General features: G+C 40.1%; 1 protein-coding gene across 1 annotated transcript in view; it reads right to left on the bottom strand.

Moving 5' to 3' along the window:
* Window positions 1-13,751, bottom strand: part of IQGAP2 (IQ motif containing GTPase activating protein 2) — a 123,100-nt gene that overhangs the window by 50,773 nt on the left and 58,576 nt on the right. Inside the window, exons 3-7 of the mRNA XM_054282706.1 lie at window positions 8,269-8,425; window positions 7,060-7,137; window positions 5,217-5,293; window positions 604-671; window positions 154-267 (exon numbers count right to left, since the gene is read on the bottom strand). Coding sequence (XP_054138681.1) covers window positions 154-267; window positions 604-671; window positions 5,217-5,293; window positions 7,060-7,137; window positions 8,269-8,425 — 494 coding nt within the window. The remainder of the gene's footprint in view (window positions 1-153; window positions 268-603; window positions 672-5,216; window positions 5,294-7,059; window positions 7,138-8,268; window positions 8,426-13,751) is intronic.

Here is a 13,751-nt window from a genome sequence, read left to right as displayed (position 1 = left end):
GAGGCCTTGTAACAATGAAGCAATGTGGTAGTGAAAACTTGTTTGCTTTCCTTTCTAGCTCTTAAGAGGTGGCAACTAAGTGAATGAGAGCACAGAAAATATGTTGTTAGCATTCTGTCAAAGCATTTGGTAGAGAACAGGAGTCACACTTACAGGCAGCTTCATCCACTGATAATTCACTGGCCAGAATCCCACCAATTTTACTGAAAGATGGCATCTGGATACCATATTTCTCTAGCTCCTTTCGCATGTTGCTGATTTCTTCCTCTATTCAGACCAAAAAAACCAAAAAGGAAATATTGTCAGAACAGAAGCATGCCAATTTCACTGTGAATAACCATACCTACAAAAATGTTTCTGGAAGTGCTTCTGAGCAGGGCTTCTGAGCAGTTTTCCTCCCTGTTTTGAAGGATTCTTATGACACGACAAGCATTCAATGAAAACTCCCTGCCTCCCGTGCAGCCTCCTGCCTGTTTAATTTGTAACAGTGTTTATAACAATGTTGTCAGAGGAGCGAGGCCATAATAGAAAATATATACAATGTTAGCAGATTTTCAGTGTAAAAAAAACATTTAATATATGATTTGATAAGCATTTTTTTACCTGTGAAGTCTACTTTTCCCAGAAGGTCCTGGATCTGTGGAGCTAGTCCTAGTTTGAAGAGATATAAACTGCAAAGAAGAAAATTAGGCTTTAAAGTTCTGCATGTAGTTGAGAAGTTTGCTTTTTGTACAAGAGAAAAGCACTTTTAAGGAAGTTTGTCCTTTAACCCTTGACTTGCATGTGGCAATACAGAATAAATTGACACTTCAATTTTCTTTATGCTGTATTTTTAAATCTTACAGAAAGAGAAATCTTTTATTTCCAAGAAGCCCCTCTGAGAGAGAGGCACTGTCTGTGTATCAGGTCACAGGGGATGTATAAACAAGAAAGCCTCAGTGAAAGGTAGGAAAAGATACACAAAAGCTAGTGCTGGGGGAAAATCAAGATCTGAAAGCATTTTAGCACAGCTTCTATCTTTGGATCTATGTTCTAGCTTAACTTGCATTAATTACATCCCTGTAATTACTAACAGAAGAAGACATAAATCACTGACACCCTTCTTACTAAGGGTACAGGAACAATGACCTGTAAGTCCACCCAACACCATCTCAATATATTTGTGTCATTAGCTATTTTACTTTTGGAAAATGAAGAAGCTTGATTTAATGTACTATCCAAGAATACTTTCAATTCAATATAGCATGACAAATACCTTCACTCATTCCTAGAGCTCTGGGATGATATTGGAAATAAAACAGCTGAATACATACATATTTTGTCAGTAGCTTCGAAACACAAGGCATGTACTTATCTACCTACATAGGACCGATGTTTCTATAATTTATCAGTGAAATTCAATAAACAAGTCAGTTAAGCAAGAAAGAATGAAAAAAGATAGGTTGTAAAAATCTATCGTGTTACTTAAATAACACGTTCTTCCAAAAGGATTGTTTTTCACCTCTTTTGAAACTTACTTCACCCCAACATCATTCATTGCAAATGTGCTTTGTGTTTTAGGGGTTTTGTTTCTAGAGAAGCATATATTCCTTCTGTATTTTGTTGTAGAGGGGATTTTTTGCTACTAGCAAATTATGGGATGACATTTCAAAGCACGTAGTTTGTAGCTGTTGTACGTATTTAGGAGCACATGGAGTCCTCATTTATCTTCCATGCTGGCACAGCTACTCCTCTCTCCTGCCCCCCATCTAGATGAACACAACAAAGGATCTCAGGTAGGTCAATCTGCCTTTACAGCTTCTCAAAACAATTGCTGATACCATTCTTATATTTCAAATCTGGCTAAAATGTAAATTAGCTGTTTCGCGGGGAAGAAAAAGCACAGAGACTTTAGAAGGCTATAGTTAGGAACCAGGTTCCTCTGTTACCCAGGTCGGCCTTCCAGTCTTTCTGAGTGAAGAAAGATTTTGCTCCAAGTTTGAGACAGGGACACAATCCTGTCTGAAATGCTGGGTGTCAAACAAACAGTTATGGAAATCAGCAGTTGATGGTGCTGACTCTTTTTTGGGTCACCACAATAAAAAGATACAAGAAAAGAGTGCTATGAACATTAAAGAATATTTTTTTTGCTGTTCAGCACTTCCAGAAGGATGTTGAACCATGTGTGGTATTTCCTATACTCCTTTGTTTGGATAAGCTTATTAACCACCAGATGGTGCTGAAAATGTTCTTCAAGTCTTGCAGAGAACACAAAGACACTTCCCTGAATTAACCTATAATTTCCCTTGAAACAGCTTGCTTAATGCTTTTGTTGTGTAACTTGGACCGCAGAAAAAACAAAGTCAAAAGCAGGGATCCCCGTGGTTAAGAAAACTGAATTCATCAGGAGCAAGGGGAAAACAAAGGAGAAAGAGGAGTTCCTAGGTGAAACGCCTTTCAATAGAAAGCATCACCCACACAGAACTGCATCTCATATCAGGCAGATGTTGCCAGGACTTGTTTTATGATTAGCTCATGTACAACATGCTGTGAAGAATAGATATGAAAATAGCATGTTTTTTCTTTTACAACATGCTTGTTATTCTGCTGCTTCCTAGGAAAACAATACTTTGAAGAAGTCCAGCTTCTAGAGAGATAGTTTCTGTAGATATAGCACTGATCTTCTCACAAAGATAATTTGAAAACTAAATATTTCAATGAGAAAATATCTCCAAGCACTGCTATTTATGAAGAAGAATCACTTAGCATCTTAATTTAAATGAAGCTGTTCTTAACCTCATTTAGTGCACGAATAAACACAAGTCTGCTGTCAGCAAAAAAATAGTGTAAGAAATGGAATCTATGCCTTTGTATTTTTCAGGTCAGAAGCAGAAGTTCTAGTTCTACCACTAATTTTTCCTGGCCTTTAGCCCAGTCAATACTTCAAGTATTGATGTTTCAGTGAGAGAAAAGCAAGAGGCTATTACATCCAACAGGAATATAATAAGAAATTGTTTGCTAAGTAGCTCCTTCCTGGCCAGAGCAGTGTTGTATTTGACAGCTCAAGTCATCCCACATGCTTTAAGTACAAAGGTCTTAATTTCAGTCTTGAATCAGGACATATCCTAAAACTATATTTAAATCATCATGCTTAGAGTACCCATCTATCCTCAGGCCTTCTAGCAGCAAAAGATCAGCAAAACAATAAACAGCCAATGACTTTTCCTGCAAAATACTATCATTTCAGATGTCAAATATAGGTTTCGGATACAGCTCAGCATTCCTCTGTGCCAATCCACCTGGGAGCACTGATGGCCAAGCAAAGCATGCTGTGCTTAATTCTATTCTTTCCCAAACAGCTTCCAATGTAGCTTGCGTGACATTGTGTGACTGAGATTGAAGTTTGATTTGAAAGATTAAAGTGAAGGACTTCTGGCATGCATTTTACCATTTAAGGTATGGAAATATAGCTCAATCATTGCTTCTTCTGTTCTTACATCCTGCACAGGATACAGGCACGGGGCCTACAATCTCAGGGGAAAGCATAATAAATAAAAGCATTCCAGGTCCATTCCCCTTCAGTATGGCATGACACATTTGATATAATGTCCATTTCTGAAATAATAGCACTAAAAAGAACCCCAAAAACATAGTAAGTACATAGAGACAGAGCTGGAGCTTTGTGTTGATCAAGAAATGCATCAAGAAAAAGTAATTTAAACAGGACAAACTTGAAGTAAAAGCTGAGACAACACAGACTAATTCTGGTACTGCATAAATCCTGGGGCATGCCAAGATGGAGAAAGGAAAATTTTTACCACAGGTCAATCCACTGTAAACCTCAGTTCAGGATAAGAGGTATTGCCATTGCAATGATAAAGCAGATATTAAGAAAATATTTGATGATGCTGTTGTTTACGTAGCATTCAAATCCAGAGTTAATAATCTCCTATATACATGAGAGAGCAAATATTAAAATTAAGTATGTTCTTGCACCTCCTGCAAAACATTTGAGCTGGCCCATAACACAGCTGGGGAGAGGGGGGCACACAGCCCCTGAGTCAGCTCTGACCTGGCTTGGCTGTAGCCCCACATATTCTCTTTAGGAAATCGCTTCAAGCTTGCACAAGGCACCTGCTGTCAGAACAGACTGCACTACCAAGTTACAGGCAAGAACACCCTCAAATAGTCCTGGTACCAATTCCCAGTTAATAGTACACCAAGTACAACAATTTCAAGGGGCAACTCTTGTCAAAGATGGCAAAAATATACTGGGCTGTCAAGTATGAACACCTGGCAGGTTAAGCAAATACAGTAAACATTACAGGTAACAGTAAGTCCTGTTTACTGGGAGTGAGTGCACATCCCAGACTGCAAGAGTGGGCACATCATTTCAAGGATTAACCCTAAAGAAGCTTCAATAAAGCATGTATTGAATAGTTTCTGTCTTACAGCCCTGGAGCAGCTGATGTGCCTTTGAACAACATTAGAAACAGAGAAAAAAAGTTTGGAGTGCAAGTTAATTCTGTTCTTTGAAATATTAAAGTGCCCAAAATATTTAAAGGGAAAGGTCTCTATGTGCAAGAAATTAACTAGAAAAGCCACAGGAGGGTGGAGCTGTCTGCCAAAAACACTGCCCATCACACCAGAGACAGCACAGGGCAGATGTTTTTGTGCTAAACATAAAGAAAATCCTTAAGGCAGAGCACAAAATCTTTAATCACTACTTTCAATGGTGTAGTCAAGGCCTCTCTGATTTTACATTAAAAGTCAAGTTGCTCAGGATTTTGAAGGCTTTGAGAATGTATCATTTTTACATTAATTATCACAGAATACAATAATTAGTTGCTTCAGTTTTGGGACAGAAATACGTCAGTTCATCATTATTTTCACTCTGATCAGCATGTCTGCTCCGTGGTTTTACTAATGTTTTGCTAAGTTTCTCTTAAGTTGTTTGATTTCTGTTGAAGTATGTGTTTTGAAATTGTATGTTAATTTTGCAAGGGGGTGTACTATTGAGAGAGGGATGTATGTGCTAAATTCAGTAGTCCTTAATTTCTGTTTTGAAAGTCATTTGTCCAATAGACCTGACAAAATTCAACTTTCGTCTCCAACTTCTAACTAATGAACTTGAAAATTCAGACAGATTTTGGTACATTGGTTATGCTGAAACCATTTCAAGACTGACACTCCAAACTTTGGCAGTTACTCTGACTTTTATAGGTGTCAGCAGTTACCTTAGAGCATGAATGCAGTATATCATCCTAGGGATGTTTTTCCGATCATAGACATCCGTAGTCTCTGGATAAAAGATCTAAAAAGCAAAGAGCACACACTTAAAAGACTTATGACTGAGCAGAAACATTTACTCTGCAGAACCATACCTTAAATTTACAGAATTTCAGCTGTTACTTTTATACAGCCATGAGTCACATCTCTTCTGATGTTATTTTAACTTAATCAGTAGTTTTCATAAAGAGCAGCTAAATAAAGCATAAAAGCTACTTAATAAGAGGGGAGAAAAGGAAGATGAGCAGGCAGCATTTCAACAAGATTTTCTAAAAATGTTCTTTGGCATAAGCCCAGCCAGTAGTGCTTGTCCTCTACAGACACGCAAAATCTGGAATGAAGTTACAATTTGCAAAGCCTCATTACAAACCAAACCTATCAAGTATGGTTTAAAAATGCATAATTCTAATTGCCAGCGCCCTTAATTCTGTGAATACATCATTTGCAAAGGAAGATATTTAGAGAGAGGAATATTAAGCAATTTAGCCAAGAAGTCACATCATAAGTTCCAGTTCTGGTTCTACCACTAATTTGTTCCTGGCCTTGGTCCCAGTCACTAAACACTGTTTCTCCACAGAAATATAATAAAAAGACTTAGTTAACCGTGAGAGTTGGCAGCATGCTTCCAGCCCCGGCTGGTCACTCGGGGCTGCACTGTCCCATGGTTAATAGGACCAGACTGAGTAAGTCAGGAGCACAGTGCCCTCTTCATCATCTGCTCAAAACAGCTTTGTGAGGGAGAATTGCGAAAGCTTTTGGCCATGATCATCCTTTGCGACAGAAACACAATCTTTCAGAGGAGAGTTGGCAGGGTGGAAATCAGCCAGCTGAACAGAGGGCTGAAGGACTCAACTGTAAAAAAAACGCCTGACCTGGAAAGGGCAGGACACCTTCCTGCCTCTCTGGCATTGCTGACGGCAGTCATGAGTGCCCTTTTTGTTATGGGCACCTGCAGAGAGCAGGTTTGCCTACAGCAGCTGACCCTTGGTCCATTCAGCCCTTCAAGGAGCTGTCTGAGCAGCCCCACTGTGCCTGACCACAGTGCCTCGGGCAGCACCAGGCTGTGGGCACCCAGGCACCCTGGGGTGGGGAACTGCTCACCTTGGCCTGTGTGTGGCTGCCAGAACGCACTAACAAGCAGCACAGGTGTTTGCACACAGCCCTTTCCTAAAGGATTTTCATCCAAAACAGACTCACTGGTGCCCGGAAACAGCAGCAGAGGGGGGAGATGACAAGTGAAGACCCGCAAGGAGGAAGGTAAATATAAGAGGTGACCCAAGAAAGCAGCTGGAGGAAGAAGAGCAGCAGCACAGTCACGCAGATGCACTGAAGGGTGCAAGAACAGTCTGGAAACAGGGTAGAAGCAGAGAAACTGGCACGTACAGTAAGAGGAGGAGGCAGCAAGAGGCACGACGCGAAGAGGTAACCTAAAGGAAGCAAATATTTAAGTTTTCTGTTTTAAACCATGTTCCTTCTAGCCCCCCCCCCAAGAGACTGCATTAGCAGTAAGATATCAAGTGTTTGAGCTAGCTCAAGCACTGTCAGGGACACTCACACACTGCTAGTGTCCCTGCCTCAGCCCACACACACTGCCAGCAGCAACAAAGCACTGACACTCCCACTGCTTTCCGCATTACCTTCTCCTCAGATTTGTTTTTTGAATTACCCCTTCCCTGTAGACTTACTATAAGGAACTGTTTATGCTCAAGCAAATGATAGGGGATCTCAGTGACCCAATGATTTGAGTCAATGATTTTATTTAAATTTCCTTGCTGATATTTAAAGGCTTACCTTAGGCAGACCAATGGACTCCATTGCTCTTAACCACTGCACAGTGTTGTCAGTGTGTCGAAAATGAAGGCCAGATCTCTATTGGAAACATAGAAAATTATGCAAGTCACATTAAGAAAATTCTCTATTTATTGATCCTCCTGTTTTTTCCCAGTTTCATATCCTGAAGCCGAGTTCACAGAATTTTCCCTTATTTGAACCCAGAGACCAAAGTGTAACAGCTTCAATTTTGCTAATGAAGCATCCTAACACATAAACAGCTCCACGCTGAGTTCAGCTCATTCTTTCATGTTACATAAGGCAGATTTATACACATCAGGGTGGACTGTGATTGAAGTAGAAATTTGTACAGTCCTTCAGTATTCTTTGGGAGTAGAGGTTGGATGTCAAAGACAAGAAACCAAAACACAGAAGTTGTAGCACTGCTTAGCACTACCATGAAGAACAGATCAGGAAATGTTGAAAGTCTTCAGTTCTACCTGAATACCTGACCCTACCTAAAGCCTATACAAGCAGCACAAGAATACAGTGGGAATGTATTTTTATTTTATTTTCAATGTTAACTTTTAGGGTAAAGGGAAAAAGGAATATTTCAAGTTTTTGAGATTTTCAAGAGAAATATGTAAATGTAACTGGAATTCTTAACAATGAATTTTTTCTGCCCCCTCTACATATTGAGATAATGCATTCTATAGTGGGACTACTGTGCATGAATGTACGTATCTTTGTATTATCATGGTTCTTGGAGTTAGCAAAAGCCTGCACAGGGAACAAGCTAAGCTCAGTTACTGGTGGCTTGGTTTTGGCTTCTTGTTGTTTAACTTGATAAAACAAACACAGAGATCAAATGCAGTGAATTTCAACATACAAAATGAAGAAAGTTTGAAATAGTTGTCAAATTGCTTTTGACTTCTATTCCTAATGAGAAATAACTTTATCAGTTGAAAAGCTCATGGTTTCCATCGAGCCAGAAGTGTAATTTGTGCAGCTTTAAAAACTTGAAGCAACACCAAAACATTTTTTCTAAGGGTAGAATATTTCTAACTTATCATGCAGGCTTCCTGCAGCTGTGCATCTTCTATCTAGTCCCTACAGCCTTTAAAGAAAGATACAGAAAGCTAACCAGCCATGCTTGGGAATCTTTAAGAGCTTGAAGACAAACTTTGCTGGGTTTTGTCATCCTGGTGAGAGAACTGAGAAAGTTATTACCTTGTAGCGTGCCTGCTCCACATCATAGATCTTTTTGTCTGACACCACATTAGGTGCAAAGAATTTTGCAAGCTTGGCAAGGTAAACACCATTTCTTAAGCCTTCTTCCAGTTCCGTAGTTGGGGGCAGCTCTTCATCCAAGCAGACCTCCATCCATCTACAGAGACATTTGAGAAACATTGTTATTTGGGTTTTAATATGAGTTACAGATTTTGCCTACAGCTATCACACTTTAAATGTCACCACCACAATGTTATTATAACAGAAAAGGACAAGGGCTAAGGAGAAAATTCTCACATTCATTCGCATGGCATATCAAAATGATTATTAGAGGATCCTATCTGTGATTCTAAGCCATCAATAAGGAAACAGCATGCTTTGAAGTATTCACACCCCAGGGAGTCTAACTCAAATATTTTGAACAGTACTAGGCTTTTGAATTAACAGTAATTAAAGCTGAAAACTAGAAGAAAACATGGAGTGTATTAATGGCATTTGCATTCCAAAAAACCTCTGTGATTTCTATGCCAGTGCTGAGCCTCATGAGCACTCAAAAGAGAGCAGAGTCAAAGAGAGCAGAGCTCTGGGCAAGGCAGGTTCCTGCAGCCAATGTGCTGTGCAACACAACCTCGAGCAATGCCCAGCTCAGTACAGACCATTCCTGCAGATGATCCTCCTCCTCCTCCTGCATGGGAGCTCTCCACTCTCACCCATGAAACGCAGTACTGGTGCTGGAGGGATGAGTGGGGGTGCTGTGGAAAAGCCCAAGGTAATTTACACACTTGAGGTCTGCCTGGCAGTAAGCAGGTTGAAACATGGCTTCTTGTTAGTGACAGTGACTAAACCCTCTGAGGTCGGAAGATTAACTGAACTCTGAGTTTAACTAAACTAGTTGTGTGTTTGAGACTTAAGATGTGATAGACATTGCCAGACAGAAAACAGTATTAATTGAATACATAACCAGTTCAGAAGGCGAATAACAGACATGAAACCATATTATCCAGTATGTTTATACTGAGTAGCCAAGAAAAATTGCTTCCAAAGCATTTCCAAGAAAGATTAGTCTCTTAATCACTGAACCAGAAGTTCCTTACATTGGTGGTCTAAGTGCTTGGCCCTGTGATGTTATTCTTATTTCCAGCAGCTAAATAACATTACAAGAGCTTTAAATATGCTTAGTTCTTCACAGTGTTGTTTTTTAAGGGCAAGAATTAAGTTGAAGACGTTAGTTCACTTTGCCTACTGTCACTAAGGCAGCATCACTGTAAGTGAGACAGGATTACAAATCTAACATCACCTCCATAGGGGTGACTTCAGAAACCAGAAATCTTGGAGCCAGGTTAGAAATGAGCCAGTTTTCACTCCACCATGTAGAAGAAGAAAGCTCACTACATAACTTTGTTTTACATTAAAACTCTAGACAAATGTTCTACTTCATTCCACTTCTGAATGTGTTACAGGACATACAAAAGTTGTTTCACTGAAGCACAGACTACCCAAATAGCTCTTTAGGAAAACAACACCCATAAATCCAACACAATATCACACAGAACTGCACTAAGCAAGTGTCATTAGGAGAACTGTATTCTGCAGTAAAAAAGCTGCTTTAGTGAGGAGAATTATATTCCTGATGAGTTTCCCAGCTTTATCCTGCACTACATGTTTGCGTGTTATGGAACCATGCCAAGGGTCCCAAAACAGCATTTTAGAAACGAAACAGATTTATACACTAAAGCATCATACTTGGCATCTCCAAAAAAGACAAGGAAGAATACACATAGGTGTACTTCTAGGCAAATATGATTTTTATCTGAGCTAGTTAACTTTTGCTGTAGAATTTATTTCCTAGAATGTGACTTCTATAAAAGGAATTGTAGAGGTAAGCATCAGGAGCTTGCTGAACCACAGCAGGTATTCACTATGAGCCACAGCTGACTCTGCTGCTCAATGGACCATCTCCAGAGATAAGAACTGTGTGCTCAGAGCAGCATTTTGTACCTTACACTGGATTCTTTGCACTTCTAATTCTCAGTTTTCTTGTGAAAGGGTTTTTCTAACACCTTAATTTCAGGGCACCAACAAGGTACTGCATTGGAACTGCTTTTGAAGAAGATACACACATGTGCCCACATGGAATTTCTTTTCTTCCTTACAGTACAAAAATTTACTACTTTTATATAAAACTGAGCCGTTCCCTGAGCTCTAAATGAGATGCTAATCCAAAGTGAAAGCTACTCCTCGTCTTGTCAAACCTCTTGTAATTCAACAACAGTAAAATTGTTGTGGGTTTTTCTCCAGCACAGCGATAAGCCTTTAAAATTAATCTGGAACCCTCCTGCTCTAGTTAGGGAGGCTACTGTGTCTAACACATAAATGCAGTAGCCTGAGGAACAAACAGGAAAACAGTATGAGGATGCAAAGAAAGCAGAAAGAAGAAAAAAGGTAACGCAGAATACAACTATCAAACAAACAAATCCAGATAAATATACAAGGGAATAAATGTCTTTTGAGAATGAGAATGTTAGTAACTGAGTGGAAAAAAAGAGGGGAAAAACTAGACAGAACTAAGTGGAGCAGGCTTGAAAGATGCCAACTTTCTTTTCAATTTATGGCCAAAAATCTATAAGTTACATCTACTCTAGAAAAAATTAGGGGTCTGCAATAGGGCAACTAACAGCATTTGGTAATCAGTGTCCAAGACTGAGAACACAGCTCTATCTGTATTACATGTAAGATATGTTTTACCAATGCCTGGACGTTGCAGAACTCAGCTACAACAAGATCTACTGTGAAAGGATTTACTGTGTTTTGCACATGTTTAACCGTAGGAAGGAAAAACCTCAGGATTTTAATTAAATCCTGCTGGCATACAAACAACTTTGTAACTTAGTTATGCAAACAGCTGGAAGGTGCTACAAGTATTCCAAAGAGAATAGGTGCTATAAGATATTCCGAAGAATAAGGTGCTATTCCAAGAGAAGCGTCTTCTCTTGTCCAGGCTGAACAACCCTGACTCTCTCAGCCTGTCCCCACAGAAGAGGTGCTCCAGCCCCCTGATCAATTTTGCAACTCTCCCCTGGGACCTGCTGGTCACATCTTTCCTGTGCTGTGCCCCCAGAGCTGATGCAGCCCTGCAGGTGGGGTCTCAGCAGAGCAGAGCAGAGGGGCAGAATCCCCTCCCTGCCCTGCTGCCCACCCTGCTCTGGATGCAGCCCAAGACACGTGTGGCTCTCTGGGCTGGCAGTGCCCGTGGCTGGGGCATGGTGAGCTTCCTGTCAACCAGCATATCTGTAGTACTTTTCTCCCCAAAGCTTCTTGCAATAACAGAAGTTTTGTTCCCTTTACACTGATTCAGTTAAAAGGCAACTGTGGTTTTAAACAGAAAGAACATTACTTCCAACCTTGTGAGGTTCTGCTTTTTAAGACATAGTTTGGTGAGTTTATGAAGGTTATTATATGACATGGTAGAGTCAGCAGGAGCAGACTGCACTGAGAAAACCAGAAATGCTTCTACTTTCATTTCATTAAGTGAAATCGAGAATATCCACATGACAGAAAGGATTTATAGACACCTTTGGAGCAATTTATTTTGCTTCAATGCTAAAGAAGCAGCATTGCTTTTGGCTCACCTACTGTTTTCCTGAGCACACAGAACTGCAGCATCAGCATCCTCTTTAAATCTGTTGCAGAAACTGTTGCCCAAAAAAAGTAGTTAATATTGCTGATACACATGATGAGGGGTCTATAACTCAGTCTTAGTCTTAGTATGTTTTCCTTCAGTATGAAGCTTGTAGAATAAGGCTGTTATAGCTATCAAATATGCACAGGCATTTCTACCATCCCTTTTAAACAATATAATCCCATAACTGTACTTTTAACAACTTTAAGTTAAAGACTGAGGTAGGCCATTAAAAATTTACAAATTGGTGAACATGATGGTTTATTTGGTCTCTCATTTAAGCTAAACCCAAACCTGACTCCATGGTGGATAGACAAAAGTCAGCTTCAGGGAGCAGAGTAAAGCATACAGCATCACTGAAGTTCAGGGTAGTACTATCTAAAATTGAAAATAATTCGAACAGGCCTACAGAGTTACCCATGCCAGTTATAGTCCTACTGTCTGGATAAAACATGCATAAGCAGGTGTTTTCCTAAAGACAGATTCTTGGGAATGCATAAGTAGAGCCCACTTTGATTTTCGTAATACTGCAGTACTTGCCAACACAGAAACAAAGGATTTGCCTTAGACAAAAGCAAATCTAGATCTGATAAATGAAAATATATCTCCAAAACTTCAGTTCCAATACATAGTAGTAGAGAGTCAGCCAGGCATGAGTATTGCGTGAGTATTTGCTTTGCTCAGTTCTGCTTTAACTCTTGACAATCCATGGCAGAGCTGTTCAGCAGTGAATTTCTGGAAGGAAAACGTGTGACGACTTCAACGCCAGACTCACGAGCAACAGAGAGCATGGCACTGACCAGGAGATCCAGTCTCCACATTTGGCTATGTAAGAGAACAGATTGCTCAGAGAAGTTGTTGAGTCTCCCTCACTGGAAATACTCAAGAACTGGCTGGACTCAATACTATGCAACTGCTCTTGGACGACCCTGCACGAGCAGGGAAGTTGGGCCATGACTGACTGTGGTCCCTCCCAACTTTAACCATTCTGCCATTGTGTGAAAGCAGCAGCAGTAAAGTTATCTCAGACTGCATTTTAAAACAAAACCCCCTTGCTGAATCTCATTCAAGGCAAGGTCAAGGGAACTGGAAGCAACAGTGCTGCACTATGAACTTAACCAGTTATGAAGTTGTCACTGACAGTCTGTGTGGTCAGCAAAGCAGACACACATGTCAAGAGACTGGAAATGCTGGAGTCAATGTTCAGCAGAGAAGAGAGGATACATTGCACAACCCACCCAAAGCCCATCACATTCAGCACACAATCACGCAGTAAAATTTATACTTTTGCTGCTCTGCCCTTTCAGATTTTTGCGGCAAGATGTGGATCCAAGGGCAGCAGGTTTGTACCCTGTGGGAAGCAAACCTTCAAAGAAGAAAATATGGGACTTCAGAGCCAAAGCTCAGAGCTTTGCTGCATGCTGCTGTGGAAAAGGTATAGGGAAGACAAGATAAATGTAAGTTACGACTCATTTATTACCTCCATTGCTCACAACCACAGCCTTTCAGCCAGTTGAGCACAAGTGAAACAGACTGCTGACCTAGAGAGTACAATGCGGCCAACTTGTTCCAAAGAAAAATACCTTTTTTTTCTAGAAAATAATAGTAACCACAATCAGACCCAAAGCAAAATGTTAGACTCTAGCTTTAAGTGTCTGTGAAGTGGTGGAAGTGGTTTAAGTCAAAAGTTTTACTTGGAGATATGCAAAAATATAGAACTATCTGAAGCACATGAACTCATAATTTAAAATTCCACACTATTATGTCTCTAGTTTCTGACTGTACAGATTTGTTAAGAAATCTC

The sequence above is a fragment of the Melozone crissalis genome, unplaced genomic scaffold (assembly GCF_028551555.1).
Source record: "Melozone crissalis strain CALT ecotype California unplaced genomic scaffold, PUWL_Pcris_2 ptg000005l_1, whole genome shotgun sequence".
NCBI classification, from domain to species: Eukaryota; Metazoa; Chordata; class Aves; order Passeriformes; family Passerellidae; genus Melozone; species Melozone crissalis.
The sequence above is the reverse complement of the archived record's forward strand: the minus strand, read 5'-3'. Positions and strand labels throughout refer to the sequence as shown.